The sequence below is a fragment of the Macaca nemestrina genome, chromosome 1 (assembly GCF_043159975.1).
Source record: "Macaca nemestrina isolate mMacNem1 chromosome 1, mMacNem.hap1, whole genome shotgun sequence".
In the NCBI taxonomy this organism is placed as follows: domain Eukaryota; kingdom Metazoa; phylum Chordata; class Mammalia; order Primates; family Cercopithecidae; genus Macaca; species Macaca nemestrina.
Window position 1 is genome coordinate 38,696,704 of NC_092125.1, and position 24,727 is coordinate 38,721,430.

The 24,727-nt window shown below is 44.4% G+C and overlaps 2 protein-coding genes and 1 pseudogene across 3 annotated transcripts in view; 1 reads left to right on the plus strand and 2 right to left on the minus strand.

Annotated features, from left to right (window-relative positions):
• The window catches only part of LOC105484937 (major histocompatibility complex class I-related gene protein-like), a 1,904-nt gene extending 1,312 nt beyond the window's left edge, over positions 1-592 (plus strand). The window contains exon 2 of the mRNA XM_071076510.1: positions 387-592. Coding sequence (XP_070932611.1) covers positions 387-592 — 206 coding nt within the window. The remainder of the gene's footprint in view (positions 1-386) is intronic.
• Positions 1-10,971, minus strand: part of LOC139357815 (uncharacterized protein C9orf85-like) — a 27,883-nt pseudogene extending 16,912 nt beyond the window's left edge.
• Positions 9,961-24,727, minus strand: part of LOC105484524 (syntaxin 6) — a 48,322-nt gene continuing 33,555 nt past the window's right edge. The window contains exons 6-8 of one of the 2 annotated variants that reach the window (XM_011746241.2): positions 23,099-23,205; positions 19,573-19,667; positions 9,961-11,286 (exon numbers count right to left, since the gene is read on the minus strand). In XM_011746241.2, the coding sequence (XP_011744543.1) occupies positions 11,210-11,286; positions 19,573-19,667; positions 23,099-23,205 (279 nt within the window). In that variant the 3' untranslated portion in view covers positions 9,961-11,209. The other variant, XM_024793676.2, reaches the window with a different exon arrangement.

Here is a 24,727-nt window from a genome sequence, read left to right on the forward strand (position 1 = left end):
ATGGACACTGGTGACTCAGGAAGGGTAAGGGTGGAAGGTGGGCGAGGGGTGAAAATAATCACCTACCGAATACAACATACATGATTCGGGCGACAGATACACTAAAAGCCCAGACTTCACCACTACACGATTCATCCATGCAACCAAAACCTACTTGTATCCCTAAAGCTATTTGAACAACAACAACAAAAAATTTAAAAAACAACCTTGCTGTCAGGTGGGCTTCCACAAGAGGGACCTCCTGGGGACTCAGTGATGCCACAGCAGGCCTGGGGGGTGAGGTAATGTAGACCAGAGGATGCTTCCAGCCATGCCCCCACTCCCAGCACTTGAGAGTCCACCTCTGTCCCTGTGTGGACCCCCCTGGGCTTGCATGTGTGTTCCAGGGTCTCACACTTACCAGAGAATGATTGGCTGTGAGCTGCTGGAGGACGGAAGCACCACAGGATTTCTGCAGTATGCATATGACGGGCAGGATTTCCTGATCTTCAATAAAGACAGCCTCTCCTGGCTGGCTGTAGATAATGTGGCTCACACCGTCAAGCGGGCATGGGAGGCCAATCAGCATGAGTTGCGATATCAAAAGAATTAGCTGGAAAAAGAATGTATTGCCTGGCTAAAGAGATTCCATAGCCCCAGCCTCTCTCTCCTCCAGCTCTCTGGTCTTTTTTGAGGATGCTCATTGCAGTGGCCAAAACCAACCAGAGGCCGGGGGCTCTGGAAGTGCAGTCTGATGCGTATAGCCTCCTGGGGCATGGAAGGGCAGAGATGAGATGAGATGGGGGCTCACAGGGAGAGCCTATGGGGAAGACACCCTACAAAGAACAGGTAAAGAGAGGAGGCCTTGTTCCTGCATTGCCTGAACAACTGTTTCTGTACATAACTCCTCTGATCTAGGTTATATCCACCCTATCCTGAAGCCATCTCTTTAGTTGGCCTGTTGTGATCTCATGGCTAGAGCCCCCCACGAACTTTCTCTGGTTACTTTTGGGTAGCATCTTGACAAGATTTGACAGCTCCCCTTTTCTTGACAGAGTACCTCCAAGGGCACCTTGTTTTTGGGGATCCATTGAGGAAAATTCTTGCGTCAATGATAAGCTGGGAAATTCTTTGGGAGGTGGAGCAATTCTTACAAATTGTTTAGTTAACAAAGGGCTCACACACCACCAGTAGGACTGAAAATCTGGATTTACCAGGACAAACAGAGGATCTCTGCTTTACTAACGGCTTAATGACAAGATTCCTTCCAGCAAAGAGCTCTTCTTATACCTTAAAGATACGATTCAATTGGTCAACTTTTAGTTAATACAGAACTTTTCGTGTATGATCTTATTATTCAAAATGCATTACCCCTGCATCATGCTACAGGAAATACCTAGACACAGGTGCCTTTCCTCACAGGAGTAGGAGGGGTTTTCTCAGTTGTGGCCAATAGCAGGGGAGGTATCTGGCCACACTTATGAATATGGAGCATCTGCCAAAAGTACAGGCTTTGGAGGCAGATGACTGGAGTCTGAGCTTTGACTCTCCCATTCCCTAGCTGAAAAACTATCTCTTAATGGTTGCAGGTAACAGAAACCTATGTAAACCGGCTCAAGCACAAAGTGGGATGCTATTTTAAAGGTGGGAATCAGGGCAGTGTGGGGACCTGAGAGATCAAAACCAAGATGTGAATGATTTTATCCATGAGGTAGGGACGTGGCTGCCAGCACAAAGCTCGTATCCTCCACACATCACCACTCTATAAGAATGGGCGTCTCTCTCCTGGCTCTGGTTACTACAAGGAAAAGGAAGTCACAGGAGGACTCTGACATGCGTTAGATCATGTGGCACCTCTGGGCCAAATCACCAAGACCATCAGGATAAGCCTCTAAGACAAGCCATAGCTAACAGCCCTGGCAAGAACTAAATGGTACACTCAATATGGTTTAAATGAATTCAACAAAGACAGCATCTGTAGGGGGATAATCAGGACTGAGGAAACCAGTATGGGATGGTGAAGTGTCCAGAGATGTGTCACAGAGGGAAGCATTACCTCCACCAGAGGTGAAGGGTAAAAGAGAATACTGTTATCATAGTTCAGCAAGAGCTGCTCCCCAGGCAGAGGATGCTCCTTGTGAGAGCTGTGACCGTGGCCCCCGGTGGGACTGTAGTGAGGTGGGTTGGGGAATGAAGCCCCAAACTCTCTCTCCTCCAGCTCTCTGGTCTTTTTTGAGGATGCTCATTGCAATGGCCGAACCCAACCAGAGGCCGGGGGCTCTGGAAGTGCAGTCTGATGCGTACAGCCTCCTGGGGCACGGAAGGGCAGAGATGAGATTAGCTGGGGACTCACAGGGAGAGCCCAACCAGCACACACACTGTTTTAGGCTAGGGCTGGGCAGGAGGATTAAGATTGGTGCCGCTCAACACAAGCACATGTTGGAATGGGGTAGGGTCATTTTCCAAAATACACTGTGTTTGGCAGAAGGGGTTCCTGCAGTTAGAAAAAGTGAGGCTAACAGATGGTAGGCCAAAAAAGCAATAAACTTGAGTGAAATCAACAGGTATGATAAAGCCTACCCTACAGAAATGGATAAGAAAAATGTGCATAAAAGCACTGTGTAAACTGTAGGGCTCTGTTCCCTTTTCATGAGGCCATCAGTCATACTGGATTAGGGGCCCACCCTACTACTGCAGGATGACCTCACCTTCCCAAATTATATCAACCCTATTTCCAGAGAAGGCCACATTCTGAGGTCCTGGGGGTTACAACTTCATGAATTTTTGCGGGGGGAAACAATTCAACTCCTAATACATCTCTACCCAACCTCTGTAGGTTCCCTCAATCCACCAAAACTTTCTGGTTCCACTGGATTATCTAGCAGTTAGGAAACCAAGATCATTAAACGAATTCACCGCAGCTACAGTGAGACTGACTACCTTAGCTTACCTCTGTGAGAGGAGTTAAGCCAAGGGAATCTGTGGAATTTTGGAGGGTTTGGGGGCACTTGGGGGCAGGCGGCAAAGTCCTTCCTTTAAATCCCAACACTTAGTTCTCTTCCATTTATAAGACTTGCTCCTCCATCCCAACTCCTGCACCACAGGACAAGGAAGTGTTCTTGGCCTTCAACTTTCATCCCTGATGGTGAAAGCAGTTGCTCCTGATCTATTTGCCCACCAGCTTCTCCTCTGGAGCCTGAGGCATCTGATGCCTGCCCAGCTGGTTCTCAATAAGAAGGTCAAGTTCAACCAGAGGGGAGATCCTGATGCCTTTCAGTAGTTAAATATGAGTTCAGACCCCGGGGTCTGGACAGAAGATTTGGAGTCCCACCAGCTGGGCATAAGTGGCTCATACCTGTAATCCCAGCACTTGGGGAGGCTGAGGCGGGTGGATCACTTGAGGTCAGGAGTTCGAGACCAACCTGGCCAACAAGGTCTCATCTCTACCAAAAATACAAAAATTAGCCTGGCTTGGTGGCACGGACCTGTAGTCCCAGCTACTAGGCAGGAGGCTGAAGCACGAGTATTACTTGAGCCTGGGAGTCGGAGGTTGCAGTGAGCCGAGATTACACCATTGCACTTTGGCCTGGGCGACAGAGTGAGACTCTACTTCAAAAAAAAAAAAAAAAAAAAAAAAAGATTGGGGTCCCTTGGACCCAAGATTTCTGAAAAACACTCAGACTGTGGGGACCCCTGCTGAGGGAGAAGTCCCAAATTGTGGCTTCAGGGGAATGCACCAAGGCTCTCACTGAGGCCGCCTTCTCCAACAAGCTCCCCTCCTGCTTCCCCATGGTTGGCATGGCTGAGTAAAAAGGACACTGAGCACAGCCCATGCATGAACGCCTTGCCATGCAGCAGGATAAAACCCATAATGCCACTCAGCGTGCCTTGGTTGTAAATCTAGTTTGATTACAACACTAATTTCTGGCCATTTGTTCTGTTTCTGGTTTGTGAACCAACCGAAGACATGAGCAGGGCCTCAGCTAACCCACAAATAGCACATGTGCAAACTGGAAAAATGAACCCTTCTTCTGGGAGGACGCAGCCCAGGCCAGGTCACCTGGCTTGGCCAGCAGAACACAGAGTGAATTTTGGTCCCGTTTGTTCGCCAGTGGGGTATCTATCCTTGTGCAGGGCACAAGCTTACATGGCAGCTCTGGTCATATCATTAGAAAACAGACAGAAATGGGCTGCACACCAGAATGAATGATTTGGAAGGGAGGGGTGACGGTATAAAGAATAGGCCAATTCATTCAAAATGGTAGAAGCAGAATGCCAAATTCCACCCACTCTTACCAATGCTCTGAGCTGGGAAGCACAGGAAGCTGCTGCTGTTCCTCTTCCCCTTTCCCCCACTCCGTGTTGGCTGCACCAGCAGAGGCTTCTGCATTTGCCCCTGGGTGGGAGTTGGGAGTGAAGGTCTGGGCCAGAAGGTTCTGCTGAGCTGAGCTGCTGGGTGGCAGCTGGAAGGCCAGGCTGGCTGAAACCCTGGCGAGGTGACACTGGGTCTGAGGCAGGTGCAGTGGCAACAGCCAGACCTCTGAGGACACAAATGGGCCAGAGAGTAGGAAGAATGGAGCTGGGGGGAGGAGGGGTGGGACAGCCTCTGAGAGGAGGCTATGGGATGAAATGGGAAGCCACCAAAATGGAAAAGGAAGTGAAACCAAGGGAGAACTAAGAGTGCCACCCAAGCCAAAGCCGTCCTGGCCTTTCTTCCTTTCTGAGGCATCAGCGCAGATTCTAAGGTTACCTGAACTGACTGAAAGCTCTGTTGTTTTCTGAGCAACACGGCAGTGGTATAGAGAATTTCCGGAACGCACTGGGAAGACACACGCTCTAGAAGGTGACAATTCTGGGGAAATCTGAAGGGCTGGAATAATAAAAAGTCAAACATTTGGCATCCCATCAGCTGCTGAAACAACCCTCTCATGTACTTTAAAATACCCAAGACACGCACTGTGCATATTACTCACGAAACAGCTACGGATGCACAGTCTGTGCATTACCAGTTCATGGCACACTGTGCCTCAGGAAGCCGCTGAGTGGCCTGGTCATGCAGCTTGTCAATCTTCTGGGAGAGGTTCTGCCTGACTGAATTGGCTTCCATAGTATTTGCACTTCACGGTTGAAATCCTTAAGAAAGGAGGTCAGCTTCTGGCTCTATAACGAGTTGGTCTTGGCCACCCAACAGCCGCCCTTCCTAGCTGGAGCCATGGTGCTTGGGTGGAGACAACAGGTGTAAAATGGGTCAAGTGAAACTGTGCTTGCTGCTGTAGCTGAGAGGGAGCAGCTCTATGGCTACCCTAACACGCGACGGCCACCACCAAATTCAAACTCAGCTGCCACAGGCTGCCAAATGAGAAGTCGCCATCTTAGGACAGTCCCTTAATGTCCAATACGAGGACGCTCCACAGTCAGGCAGCCAGTCCACAGGTAGGACTACAGTGCCCAGAAGTCATGGCGATTTTGTTTTCAGATTGACAGATAACACTGTGTTTTCATCGTGTACATGTTTTGAAGTACACAGAAGTGCCCCCTGCCCCAGTGCCTTTTTGCAGGGATACATTCCAAGACCCACAGTGGATGCTTGAAACCGCAGATTGTACTGACTAGATGATAAACTGTTTCTTCCCTTATATATATAAGGACTCCCTTGCTGATGTCTTTGTATAGGCTCGTGCTTTCTGGTGCAACCCATTCTGATAACTGAAACCTCAGAAAGTGAAACCACAGATAAGGTGGGACTCCTGTGCACGTGAGCGACAGGATAGTGGAAGAAGAAAATAAACATAAAGGTCGTCCTTTACCCAAGAAGGGAACTCAGTTCAGACAAGGAAGAGGAAGAGCAAAAGGTCAAGACACACCATAACAGTTACCCCAGCTGCAGGGCAACAAGGGTTATCTATGGTGAAAGCAACTGCAGGCCTGACACTCAAGTTTGACACGAGGGTCTTCAAGACCCCCTCGCCTGTGCACTCCAGCAGCCAGGGAACGGACTTACAGCATGTTAGTGAATGGCAGCCCTCTCTGACAGCAAAAAGATCTTCCTCACTGCCAGTGGGTGGTGGAGCGAGCATACTACTACTGGCCAGTGATGTGTGGAGGACTGATTTTGCACAACGGCATCTAGAGGCCTTGGGAAACCTCCAGCCCTCTAGCCATCTTGCCCAAATCTGCAGACCCAAAAATGAGAAGCAGCCAGACTTGTTCTGATGGGCCACCAATGGGCACTTCTGGGGTCCTGAAAAGACTTCTTCCCATCAGGTGCATTGTTTCTTTGATGTGAAGTTCTAGAGCAGGGAGTAGGTTCCTCTGGGGAATTTGGAAAGGGGGAGACACACTGTTCTCACATCAGTTTTCAAGCTTTGCTGTTTATGCCTCATAACCGAGCTGACCCCAGAAATCCCCTGCTGAGTCCATGCAATGGAAACTTCTCGTCATTTTCCCAGCTGTATTCTCCTCCCTGCTCTTTGAGTGACTGCTCTCTGCCTCCTGTAACTCAGCATCCTCTGGCCTGCCCCATCTGCAACTGACATGGCATGGAAGGACCCCATGTTCTCAAAAACACTGCCACCTCACTCTCCTCAGAGAACCCTCAGGATCTGGCATTTCCACTCTGTGTATGCAGGAGTCCAGGAGGATCAGGCTCAGAAAGGTGAGAGCTCTGGGCCATGAGAGTGCACATCTAGGAAGTAGGGGGAACCGTACGAATCAAGGCCCGGATGGTACAGCAGGACAGGTCACAGGGGTGCCCACAGCAGCAGAACAGGATATCTCACCACTCACACCCATCCCCCTCCTTCAGTGGGGGTTACTAAATGGGGCTTTGGGATCTCTCACCTTCTTTGCCCACTAGTTCCTTTGAAGCTGGCCTGTGGAATGGTGTTTTATGTTTATCCTTGTTTACTGTAGACCAAAAATTGGTTTGGAAGCAGCTTCCAAGTCTTGCTCCTCTCTCTCACTGGTTAGTGGGCAATTGGATAAGGGAACTGTAGGGCTTAGACCAGTCTACGGTCTTATGTGACCAGCTGCAGAGTAAGTACCTCTAAGCTATCCATGGTCCCCTGCCAGGTCTACAGACTCTGCAGAGAGCACCGATCTCATGGGTTCATGTGTACCCTGTCTGGTGGCCTCATTCTGTGTGTTTAGCGTCTGCCCAATGCATGGATACGTTACATGCAGTTAGTGGTGAGATCCTCATGCTGAAGCCAGCCTCTGTGCCCCAAAAAGTCATAGGCTGTGATCCAAGAATCTGGGAAGTAGAGTTCTTACCCTCAGGCTTGGGTGGCTCTAAGTTGCATTTTGTGTTATTCTGCAATATGATCATTCTAGTGATTCAATCCTTTTCAAGTCGAATTGTTTTCAGGTTGTTTCGTTTTCCTCTTCCGGAGACTTTTGTACATACTGTTGTCCTGAGTAACAGTATCTCTAAGCTGAGTTACCCTAATCGGAGCTACCGGAAGTTACCTGCTTTCAATAAATTCTGGTTTGGTTTTATTTTTTTAATCAAAAAAAAAAAAAAAAAAAAGGAGAGAAAGAAAGACAGACCACCCCCTATTCAGGCCAGCCAGTAATGAAACGTCCCCTTAACCAGAAGCAAAGGCCCTGGGAGGAGCAAGGCCTGTCACTGGGGCAGGGGCACTGTCCTCAGAGGCGGACTTTGCTCAGGGATGGCGCACAGTGACTGTGGGGGCTTAAGTCCGGTAACCCTTTGGTTTTATTTCTTTTTATTCTTGATGGGCAAAAAGCCTCCTTTAAAAAACATTATTCTTAAGAAACCTGGGAGAGAAAAAAATGCCAATGAGAGGAAGACAAAGAAAAATTAGAGGCAGTACATTCCATATTTTAGAACTTTAGCTTTCCAGACAATTCAATTTTGTTTTGTTTACAAATTCATCTTGCAGTACAAGGTGAAGCCAAACGGTACAAAGCCCACAGAATTGAAAAGCCATTCATATTTATCATTCAATTTTTTGATCTTCAAATGTTATGAATTCTCCAAAAAGGTAACAGGGAACAGATATCCCTGTGGTCTCACTTTATAGACAGGGAAATTACCAAAAGAAAAATCTTGGCTCTACCATCTCTACTTACAGAAGGTAAAACACTTAACAGAGACAGATTTCTGTTGGAGTTAGACTAGATTTCTTTTCACAGCCCTTAATCTCACGAGGTGAGAAGGAGGGGAAGTTGCCAAGTTGTTGGCTACCAGACCCATCAGTCTGTTTAACTCTGGCTAAAAGCAGAGAATAATGGGCAAGTTACCAAGTTTCCCCTACAGCTCTGGCGTGCATTCTGAAATTGTGGAAGATCCTCATGTAACACACACGCTGCAACCTGCATTTGCCACACAGTCCAGGGCACACAGAGCATTGTGATTCTTCACCGTCCACAGAGACAACACCAAAAATTAGGACTAAAAACTAAAGGTAGTTTAGTTTTTCAGATGGATTTTCACTCTGGCAAACTCAATTGTTCGTTCCCTCCCACCCCTCAAATCATTTAAGTAAAATGTTCTTCCAATAAACATAAATTGAGCTCTTTCTCTGTTATCCATCACATTCTGCCAGTTCTTTAAAACTGGAATATGGTACTAGGTACAGAAGGCGAAAGGGGAAAGAAAGCCCCAAGTGCTCTAAGGATGCGCTTATAAGTAGTGTGGGGTTATCACCGCTGTCTACTTACTCTCCCATTCTAGGACACAGGGTGAAGAGATCACCTGGGTTCCCTCTAAAGCCCTGAACATTAGCATCACTGAGGAGGAAATATTTGTCCTTAACAATAAATGTAGGTTCCCCGGCTTGTTCTCTTTGGCTGCCACATTTGGAGCCTGAGTGGAGGCCCTTCAAATTAACACTGGTTCTGCAGGGGCTGCCCAGTCAGGGTGCAACAGGATCAGACCCAGGATCAAGTCAGCCAGGGGCAGAAGGGCATGGTGGCCCTACGGGGAGAATGCCCCGTATTTTCAGTTAACTTTCTAAATTGTTATCTATTTAGCTTCAGCCTGAGTCAGGTCTACAATGGCCACTATTTAGAAAATACTTTAAATCAGTGACGTAAGCACGTCTATTTGAAATATATCCAAACATCATTAAGACTCTGGGTCATAAAACTTGGTGCCTGAACTAACAGGAGTATCTTACTCATTAATGACTAGGTTTGCTCCAAACGGCCCCTGCTGACACACATGATCCTTTTGTGTGGCACAATAAATCTGGTAATAGCAGAACAACAGCATGGCTTTTAAATAAGGTAATTTTATAATTCTTTAAGATGGTGGTTTACTTCTTATAATGTGCTGTGTGGATTACAGTACTTAGACAAGGTCCACATTCACTTTAAAAGATTTCTGTATTTTAATGCAAATCTAAAGATCATCCCCTTTCTTAGTTTATAGACGATTCAAACTTTGTAAAACATAAATAACCTAGTACTCTACACATCTGAAGCCCTTTGTAATACTCACTTTTTTTTCCTAATTTGAAAATAACTTATTTATATATCAAACATTAGAGCGGAGTGTAAACATGGATGTCAATCACCCTTTTAGTTTCACAAATTTGCTTTTAAGCTTTCATCAACAGGCATATTTTCTTAACCTACCATGATCTCAAATGAGATAAAATATCCTTCTTCAAAAATTGTTACGAATATTTATTAAAAAGTGCAATTCAAAAGTTAGCTGGGCAAGCACATCATTGCAAATCACAAAAAAGGGTGAAAAAACCAAAACCCCCAAACAAAACCACATGAAATACAAACAAAAAGGTTAAAAAAAAAATGTGCTGAGGAATGCACCCAAAAAGACGAGGAAATGAGAAGTCAAAGCTAGAACTCTATCCAGATGTTGCTGTTCTTTCCAAGTGCAAAAGAAGGTGGTGAGGAGAGACCAGCAGCCTCCACCACCGAGTTCTGGCTCTGGGTCCAAATACTACTTTAATATCAGATAATTCATCAGGGAAGTTATAAAAATATCCTATATACATGTGCACATTTGAGGCATTTAAAAAGTCATCAGAAGCTTAAAGTTTAGTGTCTCAGCAGTTTCAGCTACTTAAACTCAATTAAAGCATCTATCATTTAAATTTGGATTGGCTCAGTTACTTGACTGCAGATGATAAAATCAAGCTGTCATCTTAGGGGAAAAAAAAGAACCAAGTTCACCTACACATCCTTGCCATTACCCACAGGGTAAGAGAAGTCTGGCCCAGAGCTAATCTTTTATGTCATTACGTTTCTGAATAAATGTAATAACTGTACTAACCACTCCCAACCCCCACCCCCAATGTAGAGTGCCCTAGGAGTAAAAGAACTGTAATAAGGACAATCTGGTATCCAAATCTATTCAAGTGTGTTACTGAGCTATTTAGCAACAACATATGTAGGAATTACCCTCAAAACGCAAGCTGCACCTCTGGGGAGGAAGCCCTGGTACAGCAACATCAAGTCGGCAAGGATCAGGAGCTGACCTCTGGCGACACCATCAACCCTTCCCTAAGCTATGCCAATGCAGAGCCCTCTTGCTCTTTTTAATTTCTCCTGTCAGTTAAAGCCACAAGTTGTTAGCATCCCCAAGCCCCAGGGTGTTTCATTATTCTCCACTAGTTATTCTTACCACAAAAAAAAATGACCTGGAAAAGCAATTTTATCTTAGCATTTATCCCTGAAAAATGAAACACTGCATTTTCTGTCACAAACTGTTTCTGAGCCTTCTGTCCTCAATAATCATCAGCTCTCAGGGGCTAAGAAATGCTACAGCAATGGGAAACGAAACATACCCAGAAGCTTGCATTCCTGACAGGTTTCTTTTGATGGGACAGCGGCGCACTGTCTGAGCACAGGGAAGGGTCTGAGCAGAAGAAAAGAGCTGCCAAAGATGCATGGAATGAGCAACAGCAAAACACCAGTGAAGTCTGTGAGTCCCTCCTCAGCGAACGAGGTCCCGGAAAGCAAGGCAGCAGCTAGTTCTCCTCAGCACTGGACAGGCGGCATGGGGCTTCCGTTGTCCAGCTGCAGCCAGGAGTGCAGACATCTATTTCCTCTTCCCACTGGCCCTTCCAGCGCTGGGATGGAGAAGCCATGTCAATTGTGGGGTCACACGGAGAAAAGTCAGTGCAGCAGTATGTTTCCAGGATAGGAATGTGAGTAGACGGCAATGTCACACGTGCTTAGCTTCTCCTCCTCCCCTCGGTTCATATGCAGGAGGAACTCGCACCCAGAGGCCCCGCCGTCACAGCACTAAGAAGAGGATCAGCACAACCAACAGGACTGCAAAGAGGATGGCTATGGCACACCACTGGCGCCGATCTGGAAGGCAGGACATGGGGATTAGCTCTCACAGGGACTCCACGTTCCCCAAGAAACAGTTACGTGGAATTTATGGCACCCTTTGAAGCAGAAAAGGGGCAGAACGTGCAAATGACGGGGCCATGATCTTACACCTGCCCAGGTGCCTGATACTCTAACACTGTTCTGTTCTTGGCCTGCATTTCGCGTGCAGTCACAATTTTGCCAGTCCCCTGAAAATGTCTCGTAATAATTACATGCTTTGTGTCTCAAGTCTTTAATTACAATCTGCGGATCTTAGCTTTCCTCAAAAAAGGTGTTGGCACTGGTGTTACAGATCAAAGCCTGCCTGCTTTAATATCCCATAAAAGTCAAGTCATTTAATTAAACAATAATCACATTCTTTTCTCAATGAGCACAACGGGAGGAGAGAAAGGAGATGAAAGCTACTGCTGGTCACTTCAGGAAATAAACAGCTGAAAAAGCAAGCTCCAGTGAGACAGCATGATTAATTTCACACCACACCTAGTCAAGTAAGATTACTTAACTAGTAACTGGGTTAAAATACCTTATACAGTTCCTCTGTAAATGAAAGTGGAATGTTTTTTCTGAAACTTTCTGCCCTACCAACAATTTGGAACAGCAGGCACAGGAAACAAAGTGGCTAGAGTCCATCCAAATGGCTGAGAGCAGGGAGGCCCTGTGAAACAGAAGGGCCCAGACAGGCCCTGGGGGAGCCCTGCTGTAGCTCACAATCCTGTGGTCCCAACTCTACAACAGCTGCCCCGCAGGGTTGTTGTGAGAATTAAACAACACAAACCCTGTCATACACACACTGTGCAGTGCCCAAACCTAGGGCACAGAGGATGCTGTCAACATCAGGATGCTTCCTTAATTTGGAGACACGTAGAAAAAATGAGCAGTCTTTCCACTGATGAGTTTTGGCATCTTCCACAAAGGGCCCGACTGATAACAGAATTCACAGAATTCATGAAAACGCAGTTCAACCACTAGGAATAAGAGTTCCATTTCAATAGAAATATAAAGACATATTGATTCACTAAAGTGTCTTTGAAAGCCCACTGATTTTAGCACACTATAGCTATTGATAATCACATTGTAAAAAGATCTCAGACTATGAAAATAAACTGCTTAACTCTCCACAAGGCAAAACATGTACTTAAAATTATTTTAAATATTATGGATATCAAAGTCTTAGAACTGGACAAGAGAACTGCCACCAAATTATAAGTAAAGCAAGTACCTTCTAAGTGGTGATCATGTTGGTTTACCTCAGACATACTAGAAACTCATTTAGTTAACTCTGTGAGTAGGACAAAGACCGCAGGTCCATCACTCCCTGTTCTCAGGTAGGACTGTTCCAAAGGTCTAGGGGAGGCAGAGTTGGCTTACTGCAGGTCACACTTTGACCTGTTAAACTATTACTTCAATGGTCAAGAAAACTTTTATAGCTGGCATTCTCTCATCTGATAAAAAATGTTAAATTTTTAATTTCCAGCCAAGTACGTAAGAAGCTTAGAAGTCATCATTCTGTCGTAACAAGTAAAAATCTGAACAAACTGAAAAAGCAACAACTCTTCTTAGATCCATCAGAGAAGTGAGGTCACATGGTAAACTGCTGCCCCTAAAACTGCAGAAACCTACAGGTGCATACAGAGAATCACAGCTTATCAGAGCAGAAACCCACGAAGCAACAAACTCCACAGGAACCAGCATCCTGGTAGGAAAAGCTTAACTTTAATTGATGAGTCACTGAAGGCTCAGTGTGGACAAGTCTGAGATGAAAAAAAAACAAAAAAACCAAAACACTCCAAGGGGACCCAGGCAAAGGGGATCCCCACACTTCTGTGGGTTTTACCTCCAGGAGCTTGACCAGGTTCTCAGCAAATATTGGGAAAAATCCTCTCATGCTTCCAGCAGGCGGAGGGAAAAAAGAACCATTATGAAATACTCCAGAGCACTCTGCTCTAAACAAAAGTCTGACCTCAAAAGAAACTAACCAGAATCTAACCTGGGGGAAGGAAAATACCCAACTCCAGTCTTCTCTAGCCATCCAGTTCCACCTAACAGTAGAAAAACTGGGAAGCACTGGTGAGGTTCACAGGCCAGGGGCACAGGCTCACCAGAAGCTAAGACCTAATCATAGGACTAGAAATTGCCAACCCCCGACCTCACCACCCCATCTATGGTAAAAGTCTATTTACCACAGTTCCTTTTACCCAGTATATCGAGTCCACTTTTCAACAAAAAGTTATAAGGCACACTAAAAGGAAAAAGCAACAGTACGAAGAAACTGAAAACGCATCGGAACCAGAGTCAGATACAGCAGGAATGCTGGAATTATCAGAAGAGGAATTTTTTTAAACTGTGGTTAATATGCTACAGGCTTTAATGGAAAAAGTAAACATGCAAGAACACATGGATAACGTAGGCAGACACACGGAAATTCTAAAACGAAAAAAAAATAGAGATAAAAAAGACTAACACAAATGAAGAATGCCCCTGATGGGCTCATTAGTAGGCTAAACACAGAGAAGGAAAGGATCTCTGAGCTTCACACAATTTGTCAACAGAAACCTGAAAAAAGAAAAAAAGACTAAAAAAAAACCTGGCACAGAATATTCCCACAATGTGGAACAACTATAAGACTTACCATAACATCAATCAAGACAATGTAGTATTAGGAAAATAGACAAACAGATCAATGGAACAGACAGTCCAGAAATAGACTGACATAAATACAGCCAACTGATCTTTCACAAAGGAGCAAGTGCAATACAACAGAGCAAAGAGAGTCTTTTTAACAAATGGTGCTGAAACAACTGGACATCCATGCCAAAAAAATGAAGCTGGACGCAGACTTTACACCTTAACAAAAATTAACTCAAAATGTATCCACAGACCTAAATGTAAAATGCAAAACTATCAAACTCCTGGAAGAAAACACAGGAGAAAACCTAGATGACCTTGGATATGGCAATGACTTTTTAGCTACAACACCAAAGGCACTATATATCCATGAAATAAATAATTGAAATCGGGATGTCATTAAAACTAAAAACTTATGCTCTGTAGAAGTCACTGTCAAAGGAATGAGAAGACAAGCCACAGACTGGGGTAGAATATTTGCAAAAGATTCATCTGATAAAGGACTGTTGTCCAGAATGTATTATACAAAGAATTTTTAAAACTCACCAGTATGAAAACTAACATTGATTTTAAAAATGGACAAAAGACCTGAACAGACATCTCATCAAAAAAGAGATGGGGCTGGGCACAGTGGCTCACACCTGTAATCTCAGCACTTTGGGAAGCCAAGGCAGGCAGATCACTTGAGGCTAGGAGTTCAAGAACAGCCTGGCCAACATGGTGAAACCCTGTCTCTACTAAATATACAAAAATTAGCTCGGCGTGGTGGTGAAGGCCTGTAATCCCAGCTACTCGGGAGGCTGAGGCACGAGAATCACTTGAACCTGGAAGGCAGAAGTTGCAGTGAGCTGAGATCGCACTCTGCACTCTAGCCTAGGTGACAGAGTCAGGCTCTGTCTCAAAAAAAAAAAAAACAAAAAGAAAGAAAAACCATGAAAGAGATGCCAGGGAAGCATATGAAAAGATGTTCAACATTAGATGTCACTGGGGAAATACAAATTAAAACAAGAAACAATACACACTTATTGGAATGGTCAAAACCCCAAACAGTGACACCACCACATGCTAGCAAGGATGTGGAGCAATAGGAACTCCTAGTGGGAATTCAAACTGGTACCGCCACTTTGTAAGATAGGTTGGCAGTTTCTTACAAAACCCAAACATACTCTTACCATAACCATTCAGCAATCACATACCTTGTCACTTATCCAAATGAACTTAAAAACTTATGTCCATATAAAAACCTGCACTTTTCTTTTCTTTTTTTTTTTTTGAGACAGAGTCTCCCTCTGTCACCCAGGCTAGAGTGCAGTGGTGCGATCTTGGCTCACTGCAACCTCGGCCTCCTGGGTTCAAGCGATTCTCCTGCCTCAGCCTCCCAAGTAGCTGGGGTTATAGGCACACGCCACCACGCCTGGCTAATTTGCACATAGGGGTTTACAGCAGTTTTATTCATCATTGACAAAACTTGGAAGCAACCAAGATGTCCTTCAATAGGTAAATGGATAAATTGTGGTACATTCATACAATCGAATATTATTCAGTGTTAAAAAAGAAATAAGCTATCAAGCCATGAAAAAGCACAGTGGAAACTTAGATGCACATTGCTAAGTGAGAGAAGTCAATCTGAAAAGGATCTGTGATATATGATTCCAACCATACGCATGCTGGAAAAGCAGAACTATGGAGACAGTCAAAGGATCAGTAGTTGGGGGATTAGGGGAAAGGAGGGATAAACAGGTGGAACACAGGATTTTTAGGGCAGTGAAACTGCTCTGTGTGATGCTACAATGATGGATACATGTCATTTATACATTTGTTCAAACCCACAGAACGTACAATACCAAGAGTGAATCCCAATGTAAACAATGGTCTTTGCAGATGATTAATGATGTGTTAGTGTAGGCTGACTGTAACAAATGTACCACCGTGATGCTGGATATCAATAGTCAGGGAGGTTATGCGTGGGGGAAGGGGGCTATATGGGAACTCTCTCTACTTCCTGCTCAATTTTGCTAGGAACGTAAAACTGTTCTAAAAATAGTTTATTAATTTTTTTAAAAGATTAAAATGCTTACAGTAATTTAAAGCCACTTTGCTAAAATGATTAGTTGTGATTCTTTCAGGATGAAAACAGAGAAAGTATTCCTTCTCCAACCCCTCCCTCAACCTCACACACTCCTATGTTTACCCCCTTCCCTCAGGCATGTCGCCATTTTCAGCACCAGATTTCCAACACTGAACCAGATTTCCACTTTTTGGCTTTCCATCAGCCTCGATTCACGCCCCCTACTACCCTCCAATCACTTCCTCTTCCACAACTGTATTAAGTAGGAATTTTCACCAAGGAGAAGCATATACCACATAAGCCAGCACAACCCGAGGATGCTCTTTTAAAGCCATTTTCCTCTGAAGTGGCTACGCTGCCTCTATGAAGCATGAACTAGGTAACCCCAGGGAGCTGTTACCCCAGCAGACTTCTCAGCACTTCCCACAGAGGCTTCATGCATAGAAGGAATGGGTACTAACCACAGGGGCTTTTGTGACCTCAAGTGGAAAGTTTTAAGCAGCATTGCAAGCTCAGGACCTGCCTCAAAAAGTCAGAGGGGAACAAAAGAACTCCAATGGTAGTTTTTTCTCTCTCTCAAAATATTTTTCTCCCCTAAAGAGAAAAGATGAATGGAATGTCAGAAAGTGAGAGGGAAAAAAATCTCAGTATCTACTTAAAATAAAATACTTCTGTGGGTAAGAGAATACAATTAGTGTCTCTCTTGGGTCATTCAAAAAACTAAATGTGGAGTCTTGGTTGATTTCTCCCCATGAAGCAGACAACCATGGGGAGCGGAGATGGTCTGCCGCTGAAGAATCATGAGGCCCGTGTGTCCATAACTACGTAATCACACTTCGCTGTGCCTCCGTAGGATTCCTTTATGTACAGGTTTGATCACAAAGCAGTGAACTTCTGCAAAAATTATGGAGCAGAGCAGAGACCAATACAAATTGCTTGTTTGTCAAATCAAAGCAGAAAGCACCAAGCAGGAGGAGATCCTTAGGGAGTATTTCTTTGGGTAGCAAGCAAAGATTAAAATGAAAACACAAGTAACCTGTCAAAAGTGAAGCACCATTCAGGATAAATGCTCTGTTTCCTGGCTCTTTTTCTTATACAAATATAACCAAAGTTATTACATTGCTTCCCCAATTTTTCTTTTGGGAAAAAGTAGAATAAAGCATAAGCAAACTTCAGTGCTATTTATACACACTGGGCCGCTTCTCACAATGCAAGTACTTTTCTAAATTATTCATACCCAGAATGCTGGGAAACAAAGACAGTGCATCTTTGTTCACTTGCTCTTCCCCAAACAGAACTGGTGCTGAAGTAGCTACTTGACTTTGCAACTAATACATACATGAGTGAGAGGCCTGGAGGTTAAACCGGTTATACAATTCTTCATTAAAACCCCTTTTTTTTTTTTTTTTTAAAGTAGAGGGGAGAAGGTAGAAGAAGAGACAACAGAGGGAATCAAAGACTTTGCAAACCTTTCTCTAAATGTGTGACAGATGAACTAAGCTGGTGCCTGCTTCCCATATATGCACAGTTTCAGGCAATGAAGAGCCTGCTAGAAACAAAGATACTTGTCCCTAGAGAGAAAGAAGAAAATGACTCTAGATAGGAGCTTCTCTTTGTTTTGGATATAATAGGTCCTTTGCCCCTTGGGGCCATTGCAATTTTTCTTGCCTTACAATTTCTTAAAAAACATTTACTAAGTACCAATAAATACATGGTAAATCCAGTTAAGCACTTCTACTTTATTGGTATTTCATTTAATCCTCACAATTACCTGGAGAGGTAGGACTCAACCTATTTTTATAGATAAGAAACTGAACTCTAGAGAACTGTTATGTAACCTGACTATGAGTTAAACTTCTAAAAAGTAAACGTGCATATGTATTTAAATCTTGCCTCAAAAAGCTAACCTATTAGACCTTATAACATGTACCTGACAGTAGGAAACCAACAGAAGAATGAGGTGTCAAGAAACAGGATATTCTAACGCAAGGGAGGTGTTCTACAGTCAGGGAACATCCAGATTACCTCAAGGAGCATCTCAGTTTCTCCTTCCAGCAAGCCACCCCCACCAGATAAAGAAAAGATACCAGGCCAGGCGCGGTGGCTCAAGCCTGTAATCCCAGCACTTTGGGAGGCCGAGACGGGCGGATCACGAGGTCAGGAGATCGAGACCATCCTGGCTGACACGGTGAAACCCCGTCTCTACTAAAAAAAAATACAAAAAACTAGCCGGGCGACGTGGCAGGTGCCTGTAGTCCCAGCTACTCAGTAGGCTGAGGCAGGAGAATGGTGTAAACCCGGGAGGCGGAGCTTGCAGTGAGCTGAGATCCGGCCACTGCACTCCAGCCTGGCGACTCCACCTCAAAAAAAAAAAAAAAAAAAAAGAAAAGAAAAGATACTGGATTTTTTAAAATTTAAAATATATTATTTCCCATGTAAAGAGTCACTGGAACATATCTTACACAGTAACTAATCGGAAAATTGTTTCTTCATCCTCATCCTGGCGCAAATTTGCTGAAATATTTCTTTTTTTTTTTTTTTTTTTTGAGACGGAGTCTCGCTCTGTCGCCCAGGCTGGAGTGCAGTGGCCGGATCTCAGCTCACTGCAGGCTCCGCCTCCCGGGTTCACGCAATTCTCCTGCCTCAGCCTCCCCAGTAGCTGGGACTACAGGCGCCCGCCACCTCGCCCGGCTAGTTTTTTTTGTATTTTTTAGTAGAGACGGGGTTTCACCGTGTCAGCCAGGATGGTCTCGATCTCCTGACCTCGTGATCCGCCCGCCTCGGCCTCCCAAAGTGCTGGGATTACAGGCTTGAGCCACCGCGCCCGGCCGAAATATTTCAAATATAACAATTTAAAATAGATCCACACATGCCATCTTATTCTGAAGTAGTAGGTGTCTTTCTATCAATGAAAGAATGTCCAGGAGAAACAGTAACTGACTTAACTGTTGTTTTAAATAAGTTCCCTATTTTGGCAAGGAAATCTTAAAACAGTAAAATAAAGAAGGATTTTGTAATTGCAAACAAAGTTACTCTACTGGGCCGTGCGCAGCAGATAAAGACTGAACATACAAGTCTTCCATTCTCTGATTCTAAGGCATCACCAAAAAAAAAAAAAAAAAAAAAAAGTGCCATAAGAAAGGGATCAGCCAGGCATGGTGGCTCACGCCTGTAATCTCGGCATTTTGGGAGGCTGACGCAGGCGGATCACCTGAGGTCAAGAGTTCGAGACCAGCCTAGCCAACACGGTGAAACCCCGTCTCTACTAAAAATACAAAAATTAGTTGGGCATGGTGGCATGCAACTGTAATCCTAGCTACTCGGGAGGTCAAGGCATCAGAATTGCTTGAACCCAGGAGGCGGTGGAGGTTGCAGTGAGCTGAGATGGCACCACTGCACTCCAGCCTGGGTGAAAGAGTGAGACTCTGTCTCAAAAAAAAAAAAAAAAGAGAAAGGGATCTGTAAAAAAACAAGAAAGGGATCTGGATGGGCATAACTATGAGACAACGCCCCTAAGACAGAGTTCTAGAATTAAGTACAAATACTTAAGCTTTAAACACCATACATACCACTGGTCATATGAGATACTTTTGCAAGTTTCTTCATCACATTGTCCAGCCGGGACTGAGTGCTCTCCAATTCGTGAGAGAAATCTTCCAACATACTAGAGAGAAGCAGACACAGAAGGTCGCTGGTAAGCACGAAGTCTTGGCAGTGCACGTGCGCTGGGTTAACAGGACTAGGCCTCCATTTTAGCAAACAAAATAGGCAACGCTGGGTTTCAGGACCTCACTCTATTATCCAAAATCCTTGGGACAAGATAGGATTTTGATTTTGGAATTCTCGGGATTTAAAAAAAGCCTAAATTACATATGCTTTGCATTAGTCAATACCGCCAGGAGGGTCTGGGGCAGTCCCCGTAATCAGATACTTAATATTTCTGCAGAAAAAACTATGAGGAGTCAGAGTTGGAGTCAGTTCAGGTGAGGTTCTTCTGTAACATGAGCTTGCTGTAAATTTAAAGAAAAAAAAAAGAAAATGAAAGGAGATTTTAGAGCTTTCTAGATTTCAGAACTGCAGACAACGCAGTGTGGACCTGTCTATACAATAACACAAACTCAGTGGCAGTGCAATGTGGTAGAAACAATGCTATCTGAGGCAGACAGCCAGGCTTTGCCACTTGTTTACACCGCTACCTTGGACAACGTACCCTACAGCTCTTTGGGACTGTTTCCTCACCTGTAAAACAGGGCAATCCTATCAGCCCAACTTCCCTCACACGACTCTTGTGAGAAGCAGGTAATACACAAAAGCACTTTATGTCAATATGAGTTAAGGAATGTACTTTGATAAAATAATCTCCTGTAAAGCACTATGTGCTTTATTATAAACCCAGAAGACCATCCCTGATGGGGTGTGTGAGTGTGTGTGTGTGCACGCACATGCACATCTCCCCATCTGTCCTCACAGAGAAACCAGTATTTCCCACTAGGAAAACTGACTCCAGCAGGCTTACACTATTTGCTGTCCAATGCGCAGCTGGGAAAGAAAACCCCAAAATACGATTTCAGCAGTGCCTATTTCATAAGTCACTAAATATTCCAGACTTTTCAACTTTTGATTAGTAAATGATTATTCTGAGGCTAGAATGTAATATACCAATTAGTACTAACAGTCTTACTAAAAAGGCTATATTAACTCTGACAGCATCAATGGCAGTTAGGAACTGCTGGTCTTGATCTGTGCCCAACTAGACACCTGACAGTCTTGCAGGATTCAGGGCAACCAACTCTTTATTAAATCAACTATTACATGAACTCCATATTGACAACTAAAACAAGTCTTTGTCCCTTACCTAAATTTTCAAATTAAAACATATTTAGCTCATTTTAGATCCTGGCAGCATCCTGGTGCTGCAGTTGGCAGGCCTATCCAGACAGGGTCAAACTCTGAAAAGCAAGAACTACCTTTCTGCGCTGGGTGTGACTTTTCATACTGAAGACAAAACAGGCACATCACCCCACCTTCAGTCCATGGACACTCACCAACCAAGCTGCTGGCCCAAATCTATCTCAGTACCATCCAACAAAAATATGAATCACATATGCCATTTTACATTTTCTAGTAGCCACATTTTTAAAAATTTCAAAAGAAACAGGTGAAATTAATTCTGTTGTATTTAGCCTAATACAGTCAAAATACTATCATTTCAACATGTAATATAAACATTATTAATAAGCTATTTTATATTTTTCCATACTAAGTCTTCAAAATCCAGTAAGCATTTTATCTCTGGAGCACATCTCAATTCAGACTGGCCACATAAAACTTACTTAACAGCTAGCCACATGTGGCTAGTAGCTATTATACTAGATAGCACAGGTCTAAGTCCAAATCCCACGCTTTTTCCCAGTTATCTGTTATTTCTACCTTTTTAGAGACAGGGTCTCCTCTATCACCCAGGTTGGAGTACAACCTGGAGGTGCCATCATAGCTCACTGCAGCCTCAAACACCTGGGCTCAAGCAATTCTCCCACCTCAGCCTCCTTCCCCAGTACTTGGGACTACAGGTGTGAACCACCATGCCCTTAAAACAAACCCCTTTACTACTTTTCTAGTGAGCTGTGGATAGGGAGTGGAGGTAGGGGTGTGTCAATTCACCATCTTTAACTGGAAGTCCCTCAGACTCTATTACCCACTGCCCTGCCAGGCTGCTTCATCAACAGAGAAGCTCAGGCCATTAGTCCCTTCCCCTCCTCAAACTGAACTTTAGGGTCAGGACCCATTTTAGATAGACATGAAACAGATTCTGGCTACTCCAGCTTCCTGCCTGGTCTCCCTACCTGGCTCCACTGCAGCACATCATCTAAATCACACCTGATCACACCATCACTCCTAACCTCACCTCCACTGGTCTCTCATCATGCTCAGAATAAGTAGTCGTACCTCCTGACCATGGTGACAAGACCTTCCCTGGTTTGTTCTCTGCCTCCAGACACATGGAACCTCCCTGCTCCATGCATGTGTGCACCTCTCCATCTTCACAGGCGCACTTTCTTCCTCCTTGTCTATGCTCCCCACACCACCTGCCTCCACACCAACGCTCACCTCGCCTGGCTAACATCCACACATCCTTCAGACTTCAGTTAAACCCCTCTTCCTCAGAAACCTTGGGCTAAGTCAGGGCTCTCCAGGCAGCATGCACTGTCCCCATCACAGGGGCCCTCCCACGTCACTGCCATCATCTAATGACCCCTCACCACTCACACAATGTCTGTTCTACCCAGCAAGTGGCAAACTCTTTGGCAGAGATGGGCTGTCTTGTCTGCTCTGTTCCCTTCTACATCCCTTGGCTTCCAGAAGGCCTGGTGTAGAACAGGGGCCCATTAAGAATTTATAATGAATCAATGTGTCATGATAAACGTAATATCAAGACAGGAAAGTTTCTGAAATATCCTAGCGGACTGTTTTATTATTTTTCTCTTTAAAAAGACTTGTAAAATGATAAAGGTATCCTGTGGCAGCATTTAAGAATGCAGTTTTTGCCATCAAACTTCTGAGCGCAAAAGGGACTGTTCATAAGGAAAAACAAACTGAGGTTATGTTTTGTTTTTATTTTTTTGAGAGGAAAGAGTTTTTGTTAACTGGTGTTAAATCTGTAAGTTTTAAAAACAACAACAACAACAAAAAACCAAAGTTACAATAATTTAAGATGCAAAGCAGAGTGTTTGCTCAATGTAGCGGGAGAGTCATAGGATGATAAAGTCAGCTCAAAAATCCCCACAGGTTACAGAGGCTTCTCTGCTTCACATTCCCATTCATAACTGTACTTCGAGTATCTGCTCAGAGAAATCTGTGTCTGTTTTTGGAGGTGTTTAAAAATAACAACAACTTTGCCTAAAGCCTGTAGTAAAATTTACAGCGCAGATTTGCTTCTTTTGGGGAGGCTAGTCTGCAAAACAGAATAAAAATGCAGCTACGAATAAAACAGCTTTTGATCTTACCAGCCACGTAGCTGCCAGGCTTTTTAGGGGTCTCGTAGGATGGCTTTGCCCCTGAATTTCACTGCAGCGAGAGGGGTGTCTCAATACTCACACTGCCTGTTCCTCCAGCTCCCCTCCGATGCGCTGGGACATGTTCTTCAGCACCCCGATGCTGCCAGAGACCAGCTCCAACTGCTCATCCTGCTGTTCCACGATCAACTGGTGCCAGAGAAATGGGAAATAAGCAATTAAAATCCATCTTACCTGGTTCCAAGCCCAGCAATCTAGCAGCTGCTAGTTTCTTTGCCAACTTGGGACAATTCACATTCAGAAGCAAAGCCCAGAAATCAAAGGACCAGACCGTTGCCTCTGAGAACACACTGCTCAAAAGGCTGGATTGTCAAGCTACTGATATCTCCTGCTGATCCAACTTGTGAACAGTCAGCGGGGCTTGAAACCACCAAGAGAGATTTACTCTGGTTGGCTGACGTCCAATAATGGAGCAGACAATGGCTGAAAGCACACGTGCAGATGACCACTGAGACGTGGGGATGTTTGGGAGGAGGAAGCCCATTGCCAAGATCAAGGTCTCAATCCACAACAGACTGCCACAGCTTAAATACAAGAGAGTCTGGCAAATCTCTGGATGTGGGGAACTATGCACACAGTCTCTCCTCCCTCTTCAAGGACAAACTAAAGGACGCCCTGTGGCAATAAGTTACCTCAAGGACAACTTCTGACTGACAAATATTTACTTTTAGTTGTGTTGCATTCTCCTCACTTTCTACAGAAAAAAATTTTCCTGTGTTTAATAGCAATTTAAGTAAACAACTGGTTAAGCAGACATACTAATGTAAAGAACAAAAGAACATATAAACTACATGTATACATAAAACACAATATTTAAGAATCAATAGTTTCAATGGGTATATGCTCATCAAATCCCCAGACACATTATCACTAACTTCCTTTTATTAATATAGCTACATATCAAAGGCAACACCAGACATAATCAACTTCATTTTCCTCCTACCCCTTAATCTACACAAAAGCAGTCAACTTTACATATAACAAAACCAACCAAGAGGCCAGGCGCAGTAGCTCACACCTGTAATTCTAGCACTTTGGGAGGCTGAGGCAGGTGAATTGCCTGAGTTCAAGAGTTCGAGACCAGCCTGGGCAACAAGGTGAAACCCCATCTCTACTAAAATAGAAAAAAAAAAAACTTAGCCGGGCGTGGCGGCGTGCGCCTGTAGTCCCAGCTACTCAGGAGGCTGAGGCAGGAGAACTGTCTGACCTCGGGAGGCAGAGTTTGCAGTGAGCTAAGATGGTGCCACTGCACTCCAGCCTGGCGACAGAGCAAGACTCTGTCTCAAAAAAAAAAAAAAAAAAAAAAAGGAAACAATAATTTTCAATGAAAAAAATGAGATATCTTTCTGAAAGTATCTCTGCTGAGATGAACAAAGGTCTGTTTTTTTCTAAGAGAACTGAACTTGGTTCTTTTTTTAGAGAAAGGGTCTTGCTCTGTCACCCAGGCTAGAGTGCAATGGCATGATCGAAGCTCACTGTAGCCTTGAACTCCTGGGCTCAAGGGATCCTCTGGCCTCAGCCTCCTGAGTAGCTGGGACTAAAGGTGCGAGCCACCATGTCTGGCTGAGCTTGGTTCTCTTGAAGCAGTCATGCTGTGATTTTGAAACCCTTTACATATGCAATCATTAAACACAATCAACACAGGACAAGC